Consider the following 22,012-nt stretch of genomic DNA (forward strand, 5'->3'; position numbering starts at 1 on the left):
TCGCTTCCCCAACCCCTCCCCTATATGGCATGTTAAAACATGTACAATTCTTTTATGTATATTTCCATAATTATCATGCTGCACAAGAAAAATCAGATCAAAAGGGAAAAAATATGAAAAAACCCCAAAATGCAAGCAAACAATAACAAAAAAAAGTGAAAATACTATCTTGTGACCCAACTTAGTCCCCATAGTCCTCTCTCTAGGTGCAGATGACTCTTCATCACAAGACCATTGGAACTGGCATCAATCACCTTGCTATTGAAAATAGCCATGTCCATCAGGATTGACCATTGTATAATTTTAGCATTTTGATTTTTAAACATTTAAAAATATATTTGTGTTTGCTTATGAATCTGCATAATATAGGAATCCCTTTTCCTCCCTGACAAGTTAATTTCTTTCCCCCCTCCTTTTTTTTTTTTTTTTTTTTTTTTTTTTTTTTTTCTTTTCTGCTTTTCATTTACTACCACAGTTTGCTCTGTACATTTTGTGAATAATTGACAAGGTAGGTTTTTTGTTTTTTTAAGGTAGCTAATTGGCACTATTTAATTATCTTTGCTTTTTTATATTGGAAAGCTCTGGGATGACTGATCAAGATGCCCTGGAAAATCTCAAATGTAAAAAAATAATTCTTTAAGAAAAGGTAATCTTGTTATATTATAATCCCAGGAAATTTTCCCTTTTTCCTTTCGGACTCTGAATTCTCCTCACCCAAGGAGCTCTATTGGTTATTTTACCTCATCTCTACTTAAAATAGACCTCTGATGGCAAGAACCTCAAATGAAGGATTTGAATTGCGAGTCCCCAGCATTGAGAGCTGAAAAACTCCTTGACTCTCAAGTATATAGATCCTCAGGTAGAACCATTAGTCTAGTGAGGGGGAATATCATCCTGATTTCAAAATGGTAGACTCTTGATCTGATGAAGTTAGATTTCTGCTTCAAAGAGAACAACTCATCTCTTAATAGATTGAAGCCTTTTTAGAAACCTGAAAATTCTAGCTTTAGCATCTGCCTGCCTGACAATATAGAACTTGGAAAGCATCTCAGCCACAGTAACACTTATTTGATACAATGAGTAGATAGGATTGAGCCTGGAGGCAGAAGATTTGATTACATATTTACTAACTGTGTGACCCTAGACAAATCACTTAAGCTCCCTATTCCTATTTCCCCAGATATAAAATGAGAGTAATAATAGCACTTACCTTATAAGGTTGTGAGCATCAAATGAGATAATGTGTCCAGTGTTTTTCAAGTCTTAATGTGCTATAGAAATATTACTGTTATTTCAAACAGCCTCAAACACTTAACCCTGTTTATTTCAGTGTCCTCACTTTTTTTTTATTTTAATAGTTTTTATTTACCAGATATATGATATAATTTTACAACATTGACAATTACCAAACCTTTTGTTCTAATTTTTCCCTGGGAGGTTGACCACTACATGTTAAATATGTTAAAGTATAAGCTAAATGCAATATATGTATACATGTCCAAACAGTTATTTTACTGTACAAAAAGAATCAGACTTTGAAATAGTGTACAATTAACCTGTGAAGGAAATCCAAAATGCAGGCAAATTAGACAAAATTAGAAGGATTGGAAATTCCATGCAGTGATTCATAGTCATCTCCCAAGAGTTCTCCCACTGGGTGTAGCTGGTTTAGTTCATTACTGCTCTATTGGAACTGATCTGGTTCATCTCATTGTTGAAAATGGCCACATCCATCAGAATTGATCATCATATAGTACTGTTGTTGAAGTATACAACGATCTCCTGGTCCTTCTCCTTTCACTCAGCATCGGTTCATGTTAGTCTCTCCAGGCTTTTCTGAAATCATCCTGTTGGTCATTTCTTACAGAACAATAATATTCCATATACCACAATTTATTCAGTCATTCTCCAATTGATGGGCATCCATGTAGTTTCCAGTTTCTGGCCACTACAAAGAGGGCTACTGCAAACATTCTTACACATATAGGTCCCTTTCCCTTCTTTAAGATCTCTTTGGGATATAAGCCCAGTAGTATAGTGTCCTCATTTGTGATTAGACCTTTTGACGTCAGATCTTTTGATATAACTTGAGAACTTGATACAACCAAAATGCTGCCAGATTATATAAGCCTTCACTCCCTACCCTTTTTTCAAACCAATAGTCAACTTGCCATAGATCATAATTTTCTTATCTGGATTATATCATGGAAAAAAATTCCTTAGACTATAGGAAATAGGAGATCTGGGTACTAGTGCCTATACTGTCACTAGCTAGTATGGACAAGATATTTAACCTATTTGGATCTGAGTTTCCTCATTTGTAAAACAGGTTGTACTGGATTATTTCTTAAGAGTTTTTTCATCTCTGCAATGGTACTTTTCTATCTGAAATCTGCCACATTCTTATCCATACATGCTCACAAAATTCAGAAAGAATCTGTATTTACATCAGTATAAGAAAAATCTAAGGTGGAACTTCTTTCACCAATAAAGAAACTACCCATGATTACCCACTAAATCTTAGGAAGTTGCTTGAGGCTCTTAGAAGTCATGGTCATATATGCAGAAGTAGAATTGGAGCCAAAGTTTTCCTTTTTCTAATTTTAATATTCTGCCATGATGACTACATCCATATGTGTACTGATCTTTAATATTAATTAATTTGTGTATCTATTGTTACAAATATTTTCCTTTTATATAAATAGAGATTGAAGCTTCAGGAAATTATTTGCCCAGAATTATTTGCCTTGAATTTCATTCTGTACTTATGTAGTGACTTACCCTTTTTTTTCCCCCCTATTACTATCTTCTTTCCTAGGTATTCTATAGTTTTGTAGGTAGACATTTTCTTTTGTTAGATACTTGTTAAAACTTTTGTGATCTTTTTCTGTTAAACAATGTGGAATGTTTTCTCTTAAAGGTTTTTTTTTTTTTAATTAAAGATAGAGCTAGAGTTGGCTAGCAGTTGGGAAACATCTGCTTTGTTGACTCAGATTGGTATTTTTTAAGAGAATAATTGCATTATGTTGTGGGTATGTATATTCTTGATGACTCAGTAGAGTGACTGTCTCACTTTTAGCTTTACAGATGTATCATATCCATGGAAAAACATGCTTTATGGTTACTAATTTCCTTTTTGACCAAAACAAAGGAAGATTTGCTGCCTTAAAATTTTTTCATGATAAAAATTAAAGTTCTTATTTGTATAGGCTGTAGAAAAATACATCATCAAAGTGTGTGTGAGTGTGTGTGTGTGTGTGTGTGTGTGTGTGTGTGTGTGTATTTAATGGGGGGGTACCCAAACTTCCACTTTTATCCTACATTATAGACCATAAAATCACAATAAGGATTTTTTTCCATTGCTGATTCATATTCCGAGAAGTTCATAAATAGATTGAGTGTCATTGGGACTTCCATTCTGTTTTTGATAGAAATAAGGGCAATAATTCAGACTGAATTGCCCTATAAGTCCACAAAGTTCAGCAGAATCCCAAGGTAAGCTTTAAAACAAGCACTTCTCTAAATATAATTGGTGCCCTGTAGATTATCTAGTCTAGCTTTATTAGTGTACAGCTGTAGATCCATTGGCTCACACTGAGAAATTTTTACTATTTTGATTAAAGTTTCTACTTTTAAGAGTTTCTACTCTTAGAAAAGCTGTGAAGTAGAATTAGATTCTTCCAAACCTGATGAAGTTTGCACTCATTGTGACTACTGAGTCTGTAAGGATGAAAGGCAAGTACTACAATCCCATTTTCTGCTTCCTTGATATGTCTCTTCCTCCCTTGCTAGGGCCTTACCCTACTATGACTGCTGTCTATGTATCTTAAATGTCCATAGTTGTTTGTATGTTGCCTCCTTCATTAGAATAAGTTACTAGAAGGAAGGGACCATGTTTTTATTTTTCTTCATATCACCTATTACTTAGGACAGTGCTTGTTGCCACATAGGAATCACTTAATAAATACTTGTTGATCCTTTAATTACCTGCTTTTGTGGAAAGAGTAGTGAACTTAGAACTAGAAGACCTGGAATTGAATCCCAGATTTTATTCTGGCTGTGTAACCTTAGAGAAATCATCTAAATTCTTTGTTCCCTCAATACCATCTCTGTAAAATATAGATAATATTTTTTGGTCTATCTTTATGGGAAGGTTGTTGTGAAGAAATCAGTTAACTGCTGTGTAAATATCAAATATTAATGCTAATGTATTGTGGCCATCTTTTAAGAACTGAGCCCTTTGATCACAAAGGCGAGATGAATAAGGCAGGAGACTCAGAGTGTGAAAAGAGACCCACTTTATTATGCCTTACAGCCCTGTAGATAAACATTTTTGCAAGAGTGATCAGCATGTGAACAATCACCATTCAGAGAAGGAGATGTGGGCTTTGCGTGTGCCTGGTATCTACCAATGGGAGGAGAGGCAATCCAACATTTCAGCAGCTCACTTACAAGAGAGGCCTTGTTAAGGCATCCCTACTCTTGAGCAACTAGCTGTGACCCTCAACTTAGATCTGTTCCCACGATCAGAAATCATTGCAACTTGCTCAACAAGGACATTTCTGCAATGTGGCAGAAAACTTATTGTGCATCAAAGGTCAAGGTGGCCTCGATACTCACTCTTGGCAGGACCATACCCTTGCACTAATGTTCTCTAAATGTGAATTACTCTTGATTATATACAGTATGTTGAGTTTATACAATTATTAAGTGCTTATTATGTGTCAGGCCCTGGCTATGTATGGAAGGAGATACAAAGAAAAGCAAAAACATCGAGCTCATTTTCTAATGGGGAAGACAAAATGTAAACAACTATATTCATATAAGATATATAGGGAGGCAATCTTAGAAGAAAGGCTAGGAATTGGGTTTGAACTGAGTCTGAAAGGAAGTTAGAGATGCCATTATAATAGGTTGTGCAGTTGAGAGAGCACCAGATCGGATCTGGCATTAGGAAGACCCAACTTTAGATCTGTCGTCTTTTTGTGTTTCAAATAGAGTTCTAATATCTAAACCAGGAAGGAATAAAGCAATGAACCAGAATTTTAGAATCATAGTACAAATTAAAATTGATACCAACATTTTAAAGAAGACCTTAATTTTAAAAAGTCTATAATAATACATGCAAAAAATTATACAAAGAACTTGAATTTATAATATGAATACGGGCATAGTTTCATCTGTAAAATGTGAATAATAATACCACTTACCTCTCAGGGTTGTTGTAGGGACTAAGAAAATAATGATTGAAAGCACTTAGCACAGTGCCTGACAAACTAACCACTATATAAATGTTAGTTGATTTCATTAGAGCAGAGGTAGACATTGCATCATGGGGGACAGCTACTAATGCAGCATGGATATATGGAATGGAGTTTCTTTTGCAGGGAACAGCGAGAAAATCCATTTCACTAGATCATAGCATAGTTAGAGAGGAGTAAATTGTAAATAAACTGAAAAGATATGAAGGAGTCAATGTATATGTCTTTAAAAGCAAAATAGGATTTCCTATTTGATCCTGGAGGTAGAGATATTATGGAATCACTGGAGTTTATTGAACTTAACTTTGAAATAAGAAAAAAGATTCACTTAAATTGATCTCATATTTATTCATTTCGGTCAAACTAAAATAATGCAATACTCAATAAGATTGGAGAGAGTAGGCAAGATAAAGGATAGAAAAGGAAAGACTTCCTAAGGCAAATGTTGTAGAATGTCCATTGGACATGGAGTCAGAGAATTTTGGGTTTAAATCCAGCTTTTGATATTTACTAGCTGTTTGACCCTATGCAAATCATTTACCATTTCTTAACTTCAGTTTTCTCATTTATAAAATAGAGAAAATAGTATCTAAATATGTTTTTCACAGGTTTTTGTGGGTATCCTTGTTTACATCTGATCTTACTTGAAAGGCTTGTAGCTTATTCCCATTGCAAATGATGCTTGCTGATGGTTTTGCATAAATACTTTTTTATCAATTTAAAGAAAAATTCATTATGTAAATTTTCAGCTAACTAGAAGGTCCTATGAAGGAGTATACTATCTTCATCCAGAGAAAGAACTAAAAAATACAAATATATGTAGAATGGTTTTACATATATATGGGTGTGTATATATATATATATATATATATATATATATTTGTTTATTTGTGTCTAATAGTAGTCATTTCTTAGATGGGGAGGGGAGGATGAAAAGTTTTTTAAAAATTACAAAATAACTTTCATATATATTTAAAAGGAGTAGCATATTGTAAATATGCACTCATCTTTTTTTCCCTATTATATTGCAGAAACATTTGATTTAGTTCTTAAGTTCAGAATAAAATAAATACAGCTAAGAAAAAAAGAAAATGTACAACATTCATTTATGATAAAAATCTTAATGTGATTAAGTATAGGAGAGCCATTTTAATATGTTTTTTGAAAACCATACTAACAGAATTTGCAGTAAGGAAACTCTAGATAGAAGCTTTCCTACTAAATACAATGATAAAGCAAAGACAATATGACTTGATATTATTCAAGAAATACTAGTGATAGTAAATAAAAAGAAAAATGAAGGGAATAGACATTGTCAAAGAAATAAAATTATGCATATTTGCAGACCACAAAATGATTTATTTAGAAAATTCCAGAAAATCAACAAAAGCAATATATAACTTAATGGAGGCAATGATCCAAGCCAATATGATTAAAATAATAATACTAATTAAAATAATTAACTGACATAAGTAAATTACACACCAGTTCAAAATATCAAGGGAGTACTCTATAGAGTTAGACACATTAATAACAATATTAATTTAGAGGAACAAAAGGTCCAGATTCCCAAAGGACATAATAAAAACAAGTAGAAATTATGGGGTAAAGGGCAAAGGAGAAAATAAAAGCATTTCTAGACTTGAAATTTTGTATTTAAATAGTAATGATCAAAACTTTGGTATTGACTACAAAATAGAAATGTGTGTAAGTAGAACAAACTATTGAAGAATTTAAAATAAATGACTTCATCTAGGGACTCCCCAGAAAAGGAGTAAAAAAATACACTCAATGTACAATATGAATCAAGCATGGTATAACTAATTTATTCCTGTAACACATTTGGCTTAAAAGCCAAAATTAAGACTCACAAAGTTTCATGAACCAAACAGGTTTCAAAAACTTTCACATATAACTGCTATTAAAATTTGTTGGGAGGTTGGTACTTAATGTCAATAGAACATAAAGCTTTATGCAAACTACTGATTAAACATTTACTTTTTACATTGGCCCTGTATTACCCAAATAATTCATGCTTTGTATTTGCTAGCATATTAGCCAGGCTTTCACTAATCCTTTTGTTGTCTTCATATGCAATGTAGAAGAATTCTACATTCTACTGAAGGAAACACACACACACACATACACACACACACTCTCTCTCTCTCTCTCTCTCTCTCACTCACTCACTCACTCACTAAAAACAGTCAGTAAGATCCTAGGCCAAAGTTTTTCTTGTTAAGTCCTTTGTGGGGGTACTAACGAAAGGAAAGACCACTAACTCTCTTTGATATCTTTTCTCTACAAGGGAGAATCAAGCAAAGATTACATTACTTCCTGCAAATACTATCCTAAGTATTTGACATTCCTTTTAGCTTTTGGCCACTGTATGGTTGGAAGCTGGCCCTAAAACAATTGACTATGCTTCATTGTGGGAGATGGGTGGAGATATGACCCCACTAAACTATAATAGGCCATTTTCCAATGGGTAAGTTGTTGGAGGTTATAAACAAATAGTTCTTGTGACAGAAGCAAGAGAATATTGTATACAGCAACAACAAGATTATGTATCAACTATGATGGACTTGGTTCTTTTCAACAATGAGGTGATTCAAGGCAATTATAATAAACTTGTGAGGCAAAGAACCATTCACATCCAGAAATAGAACTATGAAGACTGAATATGGATCAAAGCAATAATATTTTTACCGTTTTTGTTGTTTGCTTGTTTTTTTTTTTTTTCTGTCCCATACATTTTTTTTCCATTTTGATTTTCTTGTGCAGCATGACAAATATGGGAATATGTTTAGAATTGCACATGTTTAACCTATATTGGATTACTTCCTGTCTAAGGGAGGGGAGTCTAGAGAGAAGAAAGGGAAAAAATTTTGGAAGACAAGGTTTTGTAAAGGTGAATATTGAAAACTGTCTTTGCTTGTATTTGGAAAAATAAAGAGCTATAAATACAGCAGCAAATAAATGTCAACTATATTCAAAAAGCAAAATTCCTCCCCAAACCAAATAGTTCTTAAGTTGATAACTGTTAACAAATATTTTAAAGTTTGCTTCCGTTCTCTTATAAGACCAATGAAAGTCAAAAATAACTATGAAGTTTTACCTTACATCTAGCAAGTTGGCAAAGATGTTAAAAAAGCAATAGTAAGCAAGTGGAGGGATTGATGGGAAGATAGATACACCACTGTTGATGTAAAATAGGTGCCCATTGTTTGAAGGCAACTAAACAAATTGAATGAATTTGAATAGGCATATGAATATAATGAAACTTTGCTGTACTTCAAGAAATAATGAATATGAAGAATTAAGAAACTTTTGAGAAGACTTAATTGAACTGGTACAAAATGAAGTAAGCAGAACTGAGAAATCAAAACAAGCAGTGACTACTACAATATATATTGGAAATTGTTCAAACAAGTAAGCATTTATTAGGTATTTACTCTATAAAAAGAACAATAAAATGAAAAAAAATGAGACAGGAAATGAAGTGCTTTACAAATTGTAGAAGTTCTATATGCATACATCAGTATTGGTTTTCATTTGTCACTACCAAAAAATAAATATCAGGTCTATTTCATTGTAATGTTGATCAACTCCTTTTAAATCTATAGTGTTTGTAAATTAAATTATAGTTTAACTCATAGAGAGGCCTTGAGATAAATACAGTAAAATCATGTTGCCTTTGTTTTTAAAGAATATGCAACATATTAATCTTTTTGTCATTCTCCCAAAAATTTTGTCAAAGGAATTTTGGCAGTTGTTCTTAGCTTTATCAAAGCCAAATATCACTCTGACATAATAGCTATTTGTATGTTTTGTTATATATGCCTTCCTGATTTTCCCAAATACCTACATTGTACAAATGAATAGGAAAAAAAATTGTTTATTTGGTTAATTTGATATAACCTGAAAAAAGGGAGTTAGAAATGAGATACTTGCAGTAACTACTGTTGTTTTCAAATTTCAGCCAAAAGCAAACAGAAGCAAATGATTGCAAACTAAGATAGCTAAACATGTAGGGAAAGGTTGCCATCTTGTGGACTTCTAGGGTAATAGAAGTGAATTGATATGAAAAACTACAAGTAAACTTGTTAAATAAAAAAAAAAAAAAAAAAAAAAAAAGTGATTGAGACATAATGAGGCCCAGAGAAACATTTAACTTTTTTTATATGATAACTTTATTATATATTTTAAAGGAATAGTAATTTATACATAATAGATTAACAATTTCATGTGCATTTTTTTTTTTTTTTTATTATTCTATGTTTCAGGAAACCTTGTTTTATTCTATGAATTAAAAAAGAAAGAAAACATAGAATCAAGGTTTTTCCTCATGTTTCTTATCCTTCTGAGCATACCCTTCAGTTTACCAATGCCTATTCCATACTGTGGGAGCTAGTCCTGAATAAAGGCACTCCTATTTGCTTCAGTTCCCTCAGTTGTAAAATAGGGATACATAATAGTATTTACTTTAAAGGATTGTTGTGAGAATTAACAATAAAAACTTATACTTATGAAATTGACTTCTTTTTCCCCTCTTTTTTTTTTTTTATTATAGCTTTTTATTTACAAGATATATGCATGGGTAAATTTTCTGCATTGACAGTTGCAAAACCTTTTGTTCCCATTTTTCCCCTCCTTCCTCCCACCCCCTCCCCAGATGGCAGGTAGACCAATACATGTTAACATATTTAACTTTTTGGGGGGAATTTTTATATGAAAAAATATAGTGTCCTCTTAGACTTGAGTTCTTTGAAAGTAGCGACTCCTTTTTCACCTTTCTTTGTATTAGCGGCATTTAGCTCAGTGCCTGTCATATATTAGAAACTTATAATTCCAATCAGGCTCAATTTCTAGAAGTGTATGCACACATCTATATACTGCTTTATGTGCTTTAAAACATGAGTACTAAGCACTCAGAAATCTCTTTTAAATAATCTGACACCATTATAAAATTTTGAGTAAATAAAAGGGGTGGGATTAATGACAATCTACAATTTTATGTAGAAGAATTTTTATTGGTTAGGAAAAGGATCTCTTAATTATCAGAAATTAGAGTAAAAGGGGAGAAAATGGAGAATAAATTAATAAATTAAGGAGTTTGTAGATAAAAAGATAGGAAGAAAATGGAATTCATGGCCAATGTACCTGCCATTGAAGAAAACCAAAACATACTTAACTAAGAAAAGTTAAGTATGAGGGTAGGTTATTAAAAGAGGTATAGAGATGGGAATTTTGAGGGCAGAAAAATTTGAAATACCCCTTATGGGGAGTGGAACAGGGAACTGATTAGAGACAAATGCTTCAGCAAGACCCCAGTAGTTCTTATAAATTTGTAATACATTCAGTCTGCTTGGTTGAATAATTCTTCCAGCTAGCAGCATAAGAGTGTTGAAAGGTGATGATGGGAGTAAGCTAGTGTTGAGATTTGATAAAGCAAGAGAAACAGTAAAATAGAAGGACAAGAGATTCAAGAGTAGTGGGCAGTGTGGAGTTGAGCTGTTTAACTATAGCATCAAAATTAAGGAGAAAAGGGAAATAAAATAGAATAAAAGGTTCAGCTTGAGAAAGTACTGAGTATTGGATAGATGAGAAGTTACAGAAAAAGTAAAAGGCGGTTTCCACATGGCACTTCAGAATTTCCCTCCAAGAGAGGCTCTTTCACAGTTGGTTAGAAATGGAGGGGTTTGTCATTGTTGTGGTGACTTACCTCAGACAAAAAGTAGCCCCCGAGCAGTTCCAGGGTTACAAAGGGCTCTAGACCTGTTCATTACTGTTAAAACTTGAGGCCTACTCTTCAGGATCCATTGATGGAGAGGCTAAGGAGAAACAGTTACTAGTGTTGAGCTATCAGGTATGTGTTCTGGTGTTGCCCTGGAAAGAATTCGGACTTACACAGCCTCCAACCAAGCAAAGAAATTTTAATGAGATTTATGTACTCAGTGTGGGCTAAGCTCCTTGAAGGAATCAGCAGCACAGCAAAAGAAGAGAAGGATTTTTATAGAGTAAATAGTGCTGAATACATCACAAGCTATGTAAATTTTGAGATTATAGGAGGAGTTTACTAACCTGGGAAGGTCCTAAAACTTTGGTGGAACTGTACATCTGGTTATTCAGAATGCATATAGAAAAGCCTATTTGGGAGTATTAATTTGTGGTGATTATATTATAACATATAGGCTCATCCTAGGACAGCAGAAAAAGGGAACTATGCAGGTGCCATGTGTGTGTGGAGAAAATTTATTGAGATTTACAATCTAATGTCCTGTTCTGTAGTTGGTGCTAATTTCTTATTGGCTCGTTTCTGTGTTATGTTTTGTGGTAACCTTCATGTGTTAAACTGGTGATGTGATTGTAGAATATGCTGGCCTGCTCATTGTTCTAGTGAGACCCATGATTAATGATTTCTCTGGAGTTCAGGAGTTGGGGCTAAGCTTGGGCTGGGGTAACAATCAGAATTCTATTAATAGGACTGGATCATTATTAGTAGCACCCCATCATTACTTAGCCCCACATGCGTGGGTGCTAGTAAGAAGGGAGTATTATTGTAGAGATTCAAGGAAGAATACCGATAGAGTTCAGGCTAGTAAGTTTTAATGAGAGGAGAAAGGGCCTCTAGTACCCTAGATAGCTGGAGTATCCCTTTTCATTAAACAGTGGCAATTCTACTTTTGTTTCTGGTTTACTGGTCATAAAAGGTTGTGATTTTCTTATAGTTAGTCAAAAAATTAGCAGTAGATTTCAGGATAAAAGGTTAAACAGAAAGGGGATGGAAGGGGGGAGGAAGAGATCTTAGAACTCAGTCCCTGATTGGCCCAGAACTGTAGCATTATTCTCTACCATTCAAGGGACAAAGGTTACAAATGTTCAGCTTTTTCATGAGGGCAGAGGCCAGATTCAGCCATATATTCAAGCTGCTTTTTTGCACATATATTATTAGTACCAAGTCATGACTAAAAACTTAACACTAATAATTTTTACTTGGGAAGAACTGGTGGAAATGTTAAAAAATGTTTTTAATTCTATTTTGAAATATAGTAAAACTGTGACTCAGAATCACAACAAATAGAAAATTGGTCAGGCCTATCTATCTGTCTTTCTGTAGATGGCGGGCAAGTAGACAGAATCTCAGATTATTCTGGTGGCAATTGAAGTTTTTTTAAAAAAAATTAAGATGTATTAATCTAGTTACTATTAAGCCAGGGTTTCTTACTAGATTTTAGAACAGATTTGAAACTGTTATTTATTTGCATGTATATATTTAAATAGTAAGTAGTGTATAACATTTTTATAATTTATGTTTGGAGAAAATTAAGACTTAAAACTTTTACCATTATTACATTGGATATAGGAACCCATTTTCCTAGGTTTTAAACTCCTTTAGAAAATGTATATGTTTCATATAGTTTGCAGAATCAGAGAACCTAGTACAGTGCCCTAGACAAATGTTTAATGAATGATTGAATGAACAAATATAATATTTATTGAATATAAATTTTTAATATAAATTGAATATAAAGTTTTCAAAGCAAGTGACACATAGTGAAGGAACCAGAGCTCCTGACTATCATTATCTCAGTATCTTTTACTTAGGATAACATTATCTAGAAATTCAAGGGATGTCAAAGGCCATCTAATCTTTATACCATATTACAAATATAAAAACTGAGATTATGAAAGTAGTGACTTTTCCCAGGTACTATATATAGATTTCTTTCTGATTAAGATTTTAAAATTCCTATGTGTTTTATGTTCCCATGTGATACTATCAGAATCAGAATATTTGTGTAGATATAATAACCACCAAAAAGATATTTGTTTTTTTGAATGACTAATTCATTATAGGTAGTTATTGTTTAAAAAAAGGATCAAATCTCTAATCTTAATAGTTTCTTTAATAGTTACTGCATGAGACCTGAAATAACTTAATGCAGATAGTGTGTTTTAAGGAAAACATTGAATTAGTTTAGTTCTTCACATTTCTTCAAGCTTATGGGTAGTTTGGGACAACTAAATATTGAGGAAGAAGTAAGGAGAGATAATTTATTTTTTAAAACAGTTTACCTTGAAATAAAAGATTTCAATGTAATTAAAATGATAAGAAAAGATACACAAATATATGGGATTTATAGATGCTAGGTTTTTTGGAGCATTTCAGCAGGACAAGATAAAACCTAGAACAGAACTTCACAAAGGAAATATGAAAGAACTCCAGTGTGATGGATGAATGGACCAAGGAATGCTATGAATGCCTCCACAAATCAGGCTATTGACTTCAGGCAGCTTTTAAACCTTATTATATTTAAATGTATTCCTTTATTCATGATTTATAATTTTACTAAAAATAGGATTGTTAGGGAGAATCATTCTGGTGCTGAAATATATTGATGATTGATTATAATTCACATAAAAAAGTTAGTTCATAGATTTGAGTGAATATGGAATAGAGATAATCATACTCTTGTCCTCAGTAAAAATTAATTTATTCTTTTTTTCTTTCCATTTCAGCAACTTCACATCTATTTCACAGGGACTCTTGGAATTCCAGTTTGGGGGTCATATTTCATTTTTGTTGTAGCCACACTGATGATTGGCCTTATTCTTGGTCTGGTAAGAAACTATTTTTTTCTTATTTTTCTCACTATATTGTAGGGGTTCTTAACTGGGGCTCTGCAAACCCCTTTCAGTCCCTGTATATATTTAATGAGGACTTTGAACTTGGGTGGGAAAAAAATTACATGTCTATTTCCATTAATGTATAAGCAATTTAGCATTTCCTTTAATTACTTAAAAGCAGACACTATTTTGAGTGGTCCATTGACTTCACCAGACTATCAGGGTAGTCAATGACTCACTCAGAAAAGTAAAGCATCACTTCTTTAAAGCAAATAGTTAATTTTCTGTGCAATTTTTCTTAAGTATTTTTAAACATAACGGGATTTCTTGTTAAATTTTCGTATAAGATACCACTCATTCTTAACTGTTCTTAGTAATACAGATTAATTAAACTGTTGTGCCATCAAAAATCTCATATTAGCTATTTTTTCAAATTCCTCCTTAATTATATCTTTAACAGTCTCCAGAATAAGTTGTCTGGAAAACCATCTGCTTTTTCCGACACTCCTCTGATGAAGGTGCATATTGTCCCAGAAGTGGCCAAATGACAACAGCTGAAAAAAGAAAAGGGACTGGTTAGCAGTCAAATTGTAGGATCATTCCATTGACAGATGTGTCAGCTGTTTATGCAAATATCACTCATCTGGTTAGAGCACTGTGCTAATGAGAACATTGCGTGGATTTGGCATCTAGACTCATTGTCATAGATCAGAGGAGCTAAAGCTGGAAAGAATTTTTAGAGGGCAGCCAATCCAACTCATACGCAGAAAAGCATCCTACAACAACATACCTGAGAAAAGTTCGTTCAGGCTTTACTGCAATAATTATGATATATGATATGTATTTTATACTATAATAGAGAATATGATAACAATATAATCAACTATCATAATTGTTATGATTATTTCTTTTTTTTAATTTTAATATTTTTTATTTACCAGATATATGCATGAGTAACTTTACAACATTGACAATTGCCAAACGTTTTGTTTTAATTTTTCTCCTCCTCCTTCCCCCATCACCCCAGATGGCAGGTTGACCAATGCATGTTAAATATGTTAGAGTATAAATTAAATACAATATATGTATATATGTCCAAACAGTTGCTTTGAAATAGTGTACAATTAGCCTGTGAAGGAAATCCAAAATACAGGCAGACAAAAATAGAGGGATTAGGAATTCTATGTAGTAGTTCATAATCATCTCCTAGAGTTCTTTTTCTGGGTGTAGATGGTTCAGTTCATTACTGCTCTATTGGAACTGATTTGGTTCATCTCATTGTTGAAAGTGGCCACATCCATCAGAATTGGTCATCATATAGTATTGTTGTTGAAGTATACAACAATTTCCTGGTCCTGCTCATTTCACTCAGCATCAATTCATGTAAGTCACTCCAGGCCTTTCTAAAATCATCCTGCTGATCATATCTTTCAGAACAATAATATTCCATAATATTCATATATTACAATTTATTCAGCCATTCTCCAATTGATTCACATCCACGTAGTTTCCACTTTCTGGCCACCACAAAGAGGGCTGCCACAAACATTTTTGCACGTTATGATTATTTCTTAAGGCTGCCTCTTCCATTTTTGGGTAGTTGTAAATGTTAGGAAGTTTTCCCTAAATACAAGCCTAAATTTTTCCCTTTCAACTTCTACCCATTGTTCCTAGTACTGAGTATGAACCATTAAATTTTACTCAATTTTATGACCAAAGATTATCCTCTTTATCCTGTTTATTTGTCTCATAAATGTACATACATTGTTCAAAAGGGGAGCAATTCCAAAACTTATATTACTTGAAAAAGCAAGCAGCTCTCCATTTTCCACATGCTATATGTTTGGTTTACCTTCCAGGAACAATAATTCTCCCCATTTCACCCCACAGCTTGAGGAACTGGATGATCTATGCTTACCCTTTTTTAGAGGCCCTTTCTATATTTGATTTCCCCCTGTTAGATTTCAAGCTTCTTGAGGTCTTTCCTTTTCTTATTTGTATTCCTAGTACTCAGAATTGTGTTTGGCACCTAATAGGCATTTAATAAATGTTTATTGATTGTTGACAAACAACAATTTACAGCATATGCCCTGTTGATGATGGTTCAAAAGTATCTTTTTATTTATGAAAGACATTATTACAAGTATATGTAAAATTTTTCCAACTATATTTTCAGGAAAAATTTAAATAGCAAATATGCTAATATACTTGCTTATGAATGTAGTAAAAATTCTATTAGTTAATTACAGGTGCATTTAGCTAATTTGGTCTAAAAATAGTCATTAAAATACTCCTCTTTACTTAGGCAATTGCAAGTTGTCTATTGTGCTTTCAACTCCTGCTTAATTCTGTGGGATTTCACAAATTATAATAAAGTTGTATGCTAATTGCAGAATTTCTGATTATAACATAATGAAAAGATCTGATGACTTAGAAATGGAGAAAAAACAAAATTATTTCTCATCACAAAATTTTTAGAGTTAGAAGAGATGTAAGGCACACCTCTCAGATTGGCTAAGATGACAGAAAAAGATAATGATGAATGTTGGAGGGGATGTGGGAAAAATGGGACACTGATACATTGTTAGTGAAACTGTCAACAAATCCAACCATTCTGGAGAGCAGTTTGGAACTATGCTCAAAAAGTTATCAAACTGTGCATACTCTTTGACCCAGCAGTGTTTCTACTGGGCTTATCTCCCAAAGAGATCTTAAAGAAGGGAAAGGGACCTGTATGTGCAAGAATGTTTGTGGCAGCCCTCTTTGTGGTGGCCAGAAACTGGAAACTGAATGGATGCTCATCGATTGGAGATGGCTGAATAAATTGTGGTATATGAATGTTATGGAATATTATTGTTCTACAAGAAATGACAAATAGGTTGATGTCAGAGAGGCCTGGAGAGACTTACATGAACTGATGCTAAGTGAAACAAACAGAACCAAGAGATCGTTATATACAGCAACGACAAGACTATAATCAATTCTGACGGACGTGACTCTCTTCAACAATGAGATGATTCAAACCAGTTTCAATTGCTCAGTAATAAAGAAAGCCATTTGCACTTAGACAGAGGATTGTGGAAACTGAGTGGGGAGCACAACATAGCATTTTCACTATTTCTGTTATTGTTTGCTTACATTTTTATTTTTATTTTTCTTCTCAGGTTTTTTTTCTTTCTAAATCCAATTTTTCTTGTGCAGCAAGATAACTGTATAAATATGTATACATATATTGGATTTAACATATTTAACATGTACCAGACTCCCTGTCATCTGGGGGAGGGTGTGGGGGGGAAGGAGGGGAAAATTTGGAACAGAAGGTTTTACAGGAGTCAATGTTGAAATATTACCCATGCATATGTTTTGTAAATAAAAAGGTATAAAAAAAAAAAAAAAAAAAAAGAGATGTAAGGAACCATCTAGTCCATATACAAAAACAGATCCCAAAGGTGGTACTAGCCTTTGCTTGAAGATTTGTTGAAAAGTGACACTCACTTCCTTTGAAGGTACCCTCTCTGATTTCAGATTATAAGAAAATTGTCCCTGACATCTAGAATAAATTTTCTTCTGGCAAACTTCCATGTGTGGTTTCTGGATTCTGCCTTCTGGGACAAACAAAAAGTTCAGTCCATCTTTGAGATGAGAATTAAGGAGGATTAAGAAAGCCTTCCTTTTAGAAAGGTGGGTTTTTTAGCTGGAACTTGAAGGAAGCCAGGGAGACCAGGTATTAGAGAAGAGGAAGAAGAGAATTTCAGGTATGAGGGAAATCCATTGAAAACTGACCAGAACCAAGAAATAGAAAGTCTTGTTCAAGGAACATCAAGGTGAGTGTAAATGGATGATAGTAGGGGAAGTAAGGGAGAGAGGTTCTGTAAGATAAGAAGCCTGGAAAGTTAGGTTGCCCTAGATTGTGGAGGATTTTGAATGACAAACAGAAGATTTCATATTTGATTTGAAAGGGAAGAGGAGTCCTTAAAGTTAAAGTTAATAAATTTAAGTAAGACTAGCAAATAAATAAATTGAGGTCAATGATTTGTCTCAGTCCTCAAAGAAAACTTTAGAGGCCTCTGAATGCTTAAAAACCCTTGGAGAAGTGGACTGTGACTCTTATTTGTCTTGGTATTAAATACTTTTATTTTTACATTTAACACTTTTTGTTGTTGTTGATTGGGATGTCTGGCTGTTTTTGTATATGTATGTGTTTTAATAAAAATCTTTGAAGTGCCCTTAAAACAAATCTAGGGATCCAAAGTATAATCCAAAACAATACATAATTCAAGGGAACCAGATTATTTTTGAGATAAACATACCCCTTTTAAAGCATTCTACTGTTTATCTTTTAAAGTTAGTTATTTTTATTTTTATATATATTTTTTTTCTATTTGCCTAAAGGAACTTTTTTATTAAGCAGATCCTGGATTATTTTTTGTTGCTAATTAGCATGTATCCTGTGTTAAATTCTAAAGGAAATTAACATACCTAAAAGAAATAAAATGTACTCTTTATCTTCTTTGTTTTATTTATTTTTGTTAGGTTTTCATAGGAATTTACTCCATTATTGCAGGACCATGACTGAATTTGCTGAAATTGTATTTCTGTGCTTATTATCTTGGGGAATTAGTATAACCCAACTGATCTAAAGATCAGGACATTATTAAATATAAGTGAAGTGAGTAGTTTACTTGATGAAGCAAAGAAAATTATCCTCATAGCATGAACTTTGTCTTTTATGCAATTTAATGAATGTTTATTAACTGACTGAAATTGACCTTTTCTGAGAACTCATTCTTAAAAATTTAAGTAAGCCTTCCCCCAGGTATTTTCTATGTAGCCCTATCTATAATACATATTATTTCCCAATTAGAATGCAGACACTTTGGAGGTAGAGACTATTTTGCTTTTGTCTTTGTATCTCCAGCAGGTTCCGCAGTGCCCAGCAATGATAAGCACTTAGTTAATAAATCTTTCTTGTTTTTTAAATAAACTTGTATTAAAAGTTCTATAGATATGGCCCAGTCCCCCCCCCCCCTTCATCATTTATAGAGTGCTTCAGTTTTGCAAAGTGCTTTATAAATATTATTTTACAACAGTCTTGGAAAGTAGATAGTCTTATTATACTCAATTGACAAATAAGGAAACTGAGGAAGACAGAAATTAAAGGTTTATATAGTTATATCAAAGATAGGCTTGGTGGCGCAGTGGATAGAGCACCAGCCCTGAATTCAGGAGGACCCGAGTTCAAATGTGGTCTCAGACACTTAACACTTCCTAGCTGTGTGACCCTGGGCAAGTCACTTAACCTCAGCCTCAGGGAAAAAAAAGAAAAAAAGATAGGCTTGAACTCAGGACTTCCCTGATTCCAAGTCCATTATTCTTTCCACTGCATCACCTATTTGCCTTAAAAAAAAAAGGAGAGACAACTTATTTGTTGTCCAGAGGTAAAAGCCATAGGACATTATAAGCTTTGGAGAAAGTTATAAAAGGAAAAATAAATTGATCCTCTTGTTTAATCAATAATCAAATGTAATTGCAAAGAAATAATAAACATTTACTTAGCTCTTACTATTTAGAGGACATTGTGTTGAATATTGTGGTAGATAAATAAGACAGTTTCTTCTTTCAACTTATCAGGCAAATAAGGAAATAAGATATTTCAAATTTAGGGAACAGACTGAATAAAACTATGAAAGAAAAAGAGCATAAACCATTTTGGGGGATATTCATTCTGTTTGTTTAGAGTATAACGATTGTGAAGGGATATACTAAGTGATAAGGCTAGAAGATAAAGCAGTGCCAGATTATGTAGTTCCTTGAAGGCCAAAGGGTTTAGGTTTGTTTTTTTTTTTTGTTTAGTTTTTTTGTTTTGTTTTGTTTTGTTTTGTTTTTAATTTAGTAAGCACTAGGAAACAATATAATGAAATTGTTTTGACTATATTATGAAGGATAAATTGGAGAGAAAGGAGAAAAAAAAATCAACCTAATTTTGCAAATCAAAAAGGTGTGCCAGATTCTGTAGTGTGCTTACAAATATTAACTCATTCAAGCCTCGCAATACCCCTGCAATTATTATTATATTGTTGTTATGTTATTATCATTCCCATTATTGCAGTTGAAGAATAAGGGTGAGACTCACTTATGCAGTGTAATACAGCTAGGAAGTACCTGAAGCTCAATTTGAAATTGGGTTTTTCCTAACTCTAGGCCAAGCACTCAATACATTGTGCCACCTAATTGCTAGTAATGTGAGTTCAGGTGAATGATGAATTTATCAATGTTAATACTAAAGGCAGAAGAAGCAGGTTTTGGGAAAAGATAGTAAACCTAGTTTAGGATCTTTGGAGTTTAAAATTCCAGTGGGATATTCAGGAGAAGTTCTGTAAATAATTGAAATGTAGGTCTGGAGCTTCAAAGAGAAATTGGAACTGACCGTGTAGATTTGGTAGTAATCTTCATAGTTATAATAATAGAAGCCACAGGCTACCTACTGTGGAGTCAGAAAACATAGGTTCAAACATACCTCTGTATCTTCGGGCAAGTCACTTAGAGTTGTGTTTCCTCCTCTATAAAAGGAGAGGGTTGGAGTTGATGGCTTTTAAGGTCCTTTCAGCAGTAAGTCTGTGATTCTGGGATTATGGGAATGAATGTGATTGTCAAGGGAACCTATAGAGAAGAGATTGCAGGAAAAGTCAACTCCATTTTAGAATTTCTTCTGAAACAACAAGCTAATTCTCCAGCTCAGGAGAGGGAGTTGGGTGATACAGTGAATAAAGCATTAGACCTGTACTCAAGAAAGACCTGAATGCAGATGTGGGCTTAAATGTGTATTTGCTGTCACCCTGGACAAAGTCTCTTAATCTGTTCTGCCTCAGTTTCTCACATGCAAAATAATATATACATTCAAGAATTATTTGGGTAAAATGAAGTGGTTGTAACACATTTTACAAATCCTAAAGGGATGTATAAATGGTATCTATTCTTATCATCATCAAATAGCAGAAGAGGAATCAGTTGCTATGAGTTAACTAGGCATGAGAATCTCCAGGATGGGAATTCTGAGTGTTTAAAGGACAAAAATAGTAACTAGTAAAAAAGATTAAAGTGGAAACCATGTGGCAAGTAAAGCCATAGTAGATAGAGCAGGTCAACTGGTGACAATAAGGGGAGGCCAAAGTTCATAAGAAAGTCATTTGAAAAATTTACAGTGTGAGTAAATGAATAAGAAAGTTAATTTGAGAAGATTGAAGAGTTTCAAGAGAATATAGACCTCTAATTATTCTTCTTGTTCTCTGTTACACTTTTGAAATATTATGACATACAAATAGTACAGTGCATATTTAATACTGTACTTCAGTGCCTGTGATGTGCCATGTATATACATGCTTTACCTCTCTAAAGCTGGAATTGTATGTTCAGCAAGCACTGGTTGTTTCTGTCTTGTCAGCTATTAGATTATAAAAACAATTATAGAACTGTGAACCCTCATGGTTTTAGTGACCATTTTCATTCCCAATTTATCAGTCATTCCATAATGACATTTTTATTAGCTTCAGAAATTATTATTGTAGGGGGACTTGAAATCCTCTGGTTTCGTGAAATTATAGCAGCAAGAGGGGGGCCTCAAGAATCAGCATAAGTCCTTAGTCTGATGAGAAAAGTGAGATCCAGAAAAATATTATGATTTGCCTATCATGATAGTAATATCTTCAGGTATTCAGGTATTATTTTCTAATTGATTTATGCTCATTCAGAAGTTAAATAAATAAGTTTGACAAATAAGTATTGAATTCCTGCCTACTATGTGCGAGATCAGTGGTAGCATGGCATAATGAAGGAATGATCATTTTTGGAGTCAATGAAACCTGGGTTCACATGTTACCTCAGAAACATATTAGCTGTTTTACCATGAAGAAATCAGTTAGCCCCTCATTACTCAGCCAGTCCTCTAATAGCAGCCCTTTGACATTCTGGTAAACTCATTGGACTCCTCAGAATGTTTTTCAAATGCATAAAACAAAATACATAGAATTACATAGAAAATGAATTACATTAAAACACAGGTTTCATCTTTTGGGGAATAAATATAAACTATGAAAGGATATTATAATTATATATGAATTTTG

General features: G+C 33.3%; 1 protein-coding gene across 1 annotated transcript in view; it reads left to right on the forward strand.

The window, feature by feature from the left end:
- The window catches only part of TMX4 (thioredoxin related transmembrane protein 4), a 115,747-nt gene that overhangs the window by 75,187 nt on the left and 18,548 nt on the right, over nt 1-22,012 (forward strand). Inside the window, exon 6 of the mRNA XM_074287891.1 lies at nt 13,785-13,886. Within this exon, the coding sequence (XP_074143992.1) occupies nt 13,785-13,886 (102 nt within the window). The remainder of the gene's footprint in view (nt 1-13,784; nt 13,887-22,012) is intronic.

This window comes from Sminthopsis crassicaudata, chromosome 2 (genome assembly GCF_048593235.1).
Source record: "Sminthopsis crassicaudata isolate SCR6 chromosome 2, ASM4859323v1, whole genome shotgun sequence".
In the NCBI taxonomy this organism is placed as follows: Eukaryota; Metazoa; Chordata; class Mammalia; order Dasyuromorphia; family Dasyuridae; genus Sminthopsis; species Sminthopsis crassicaudata.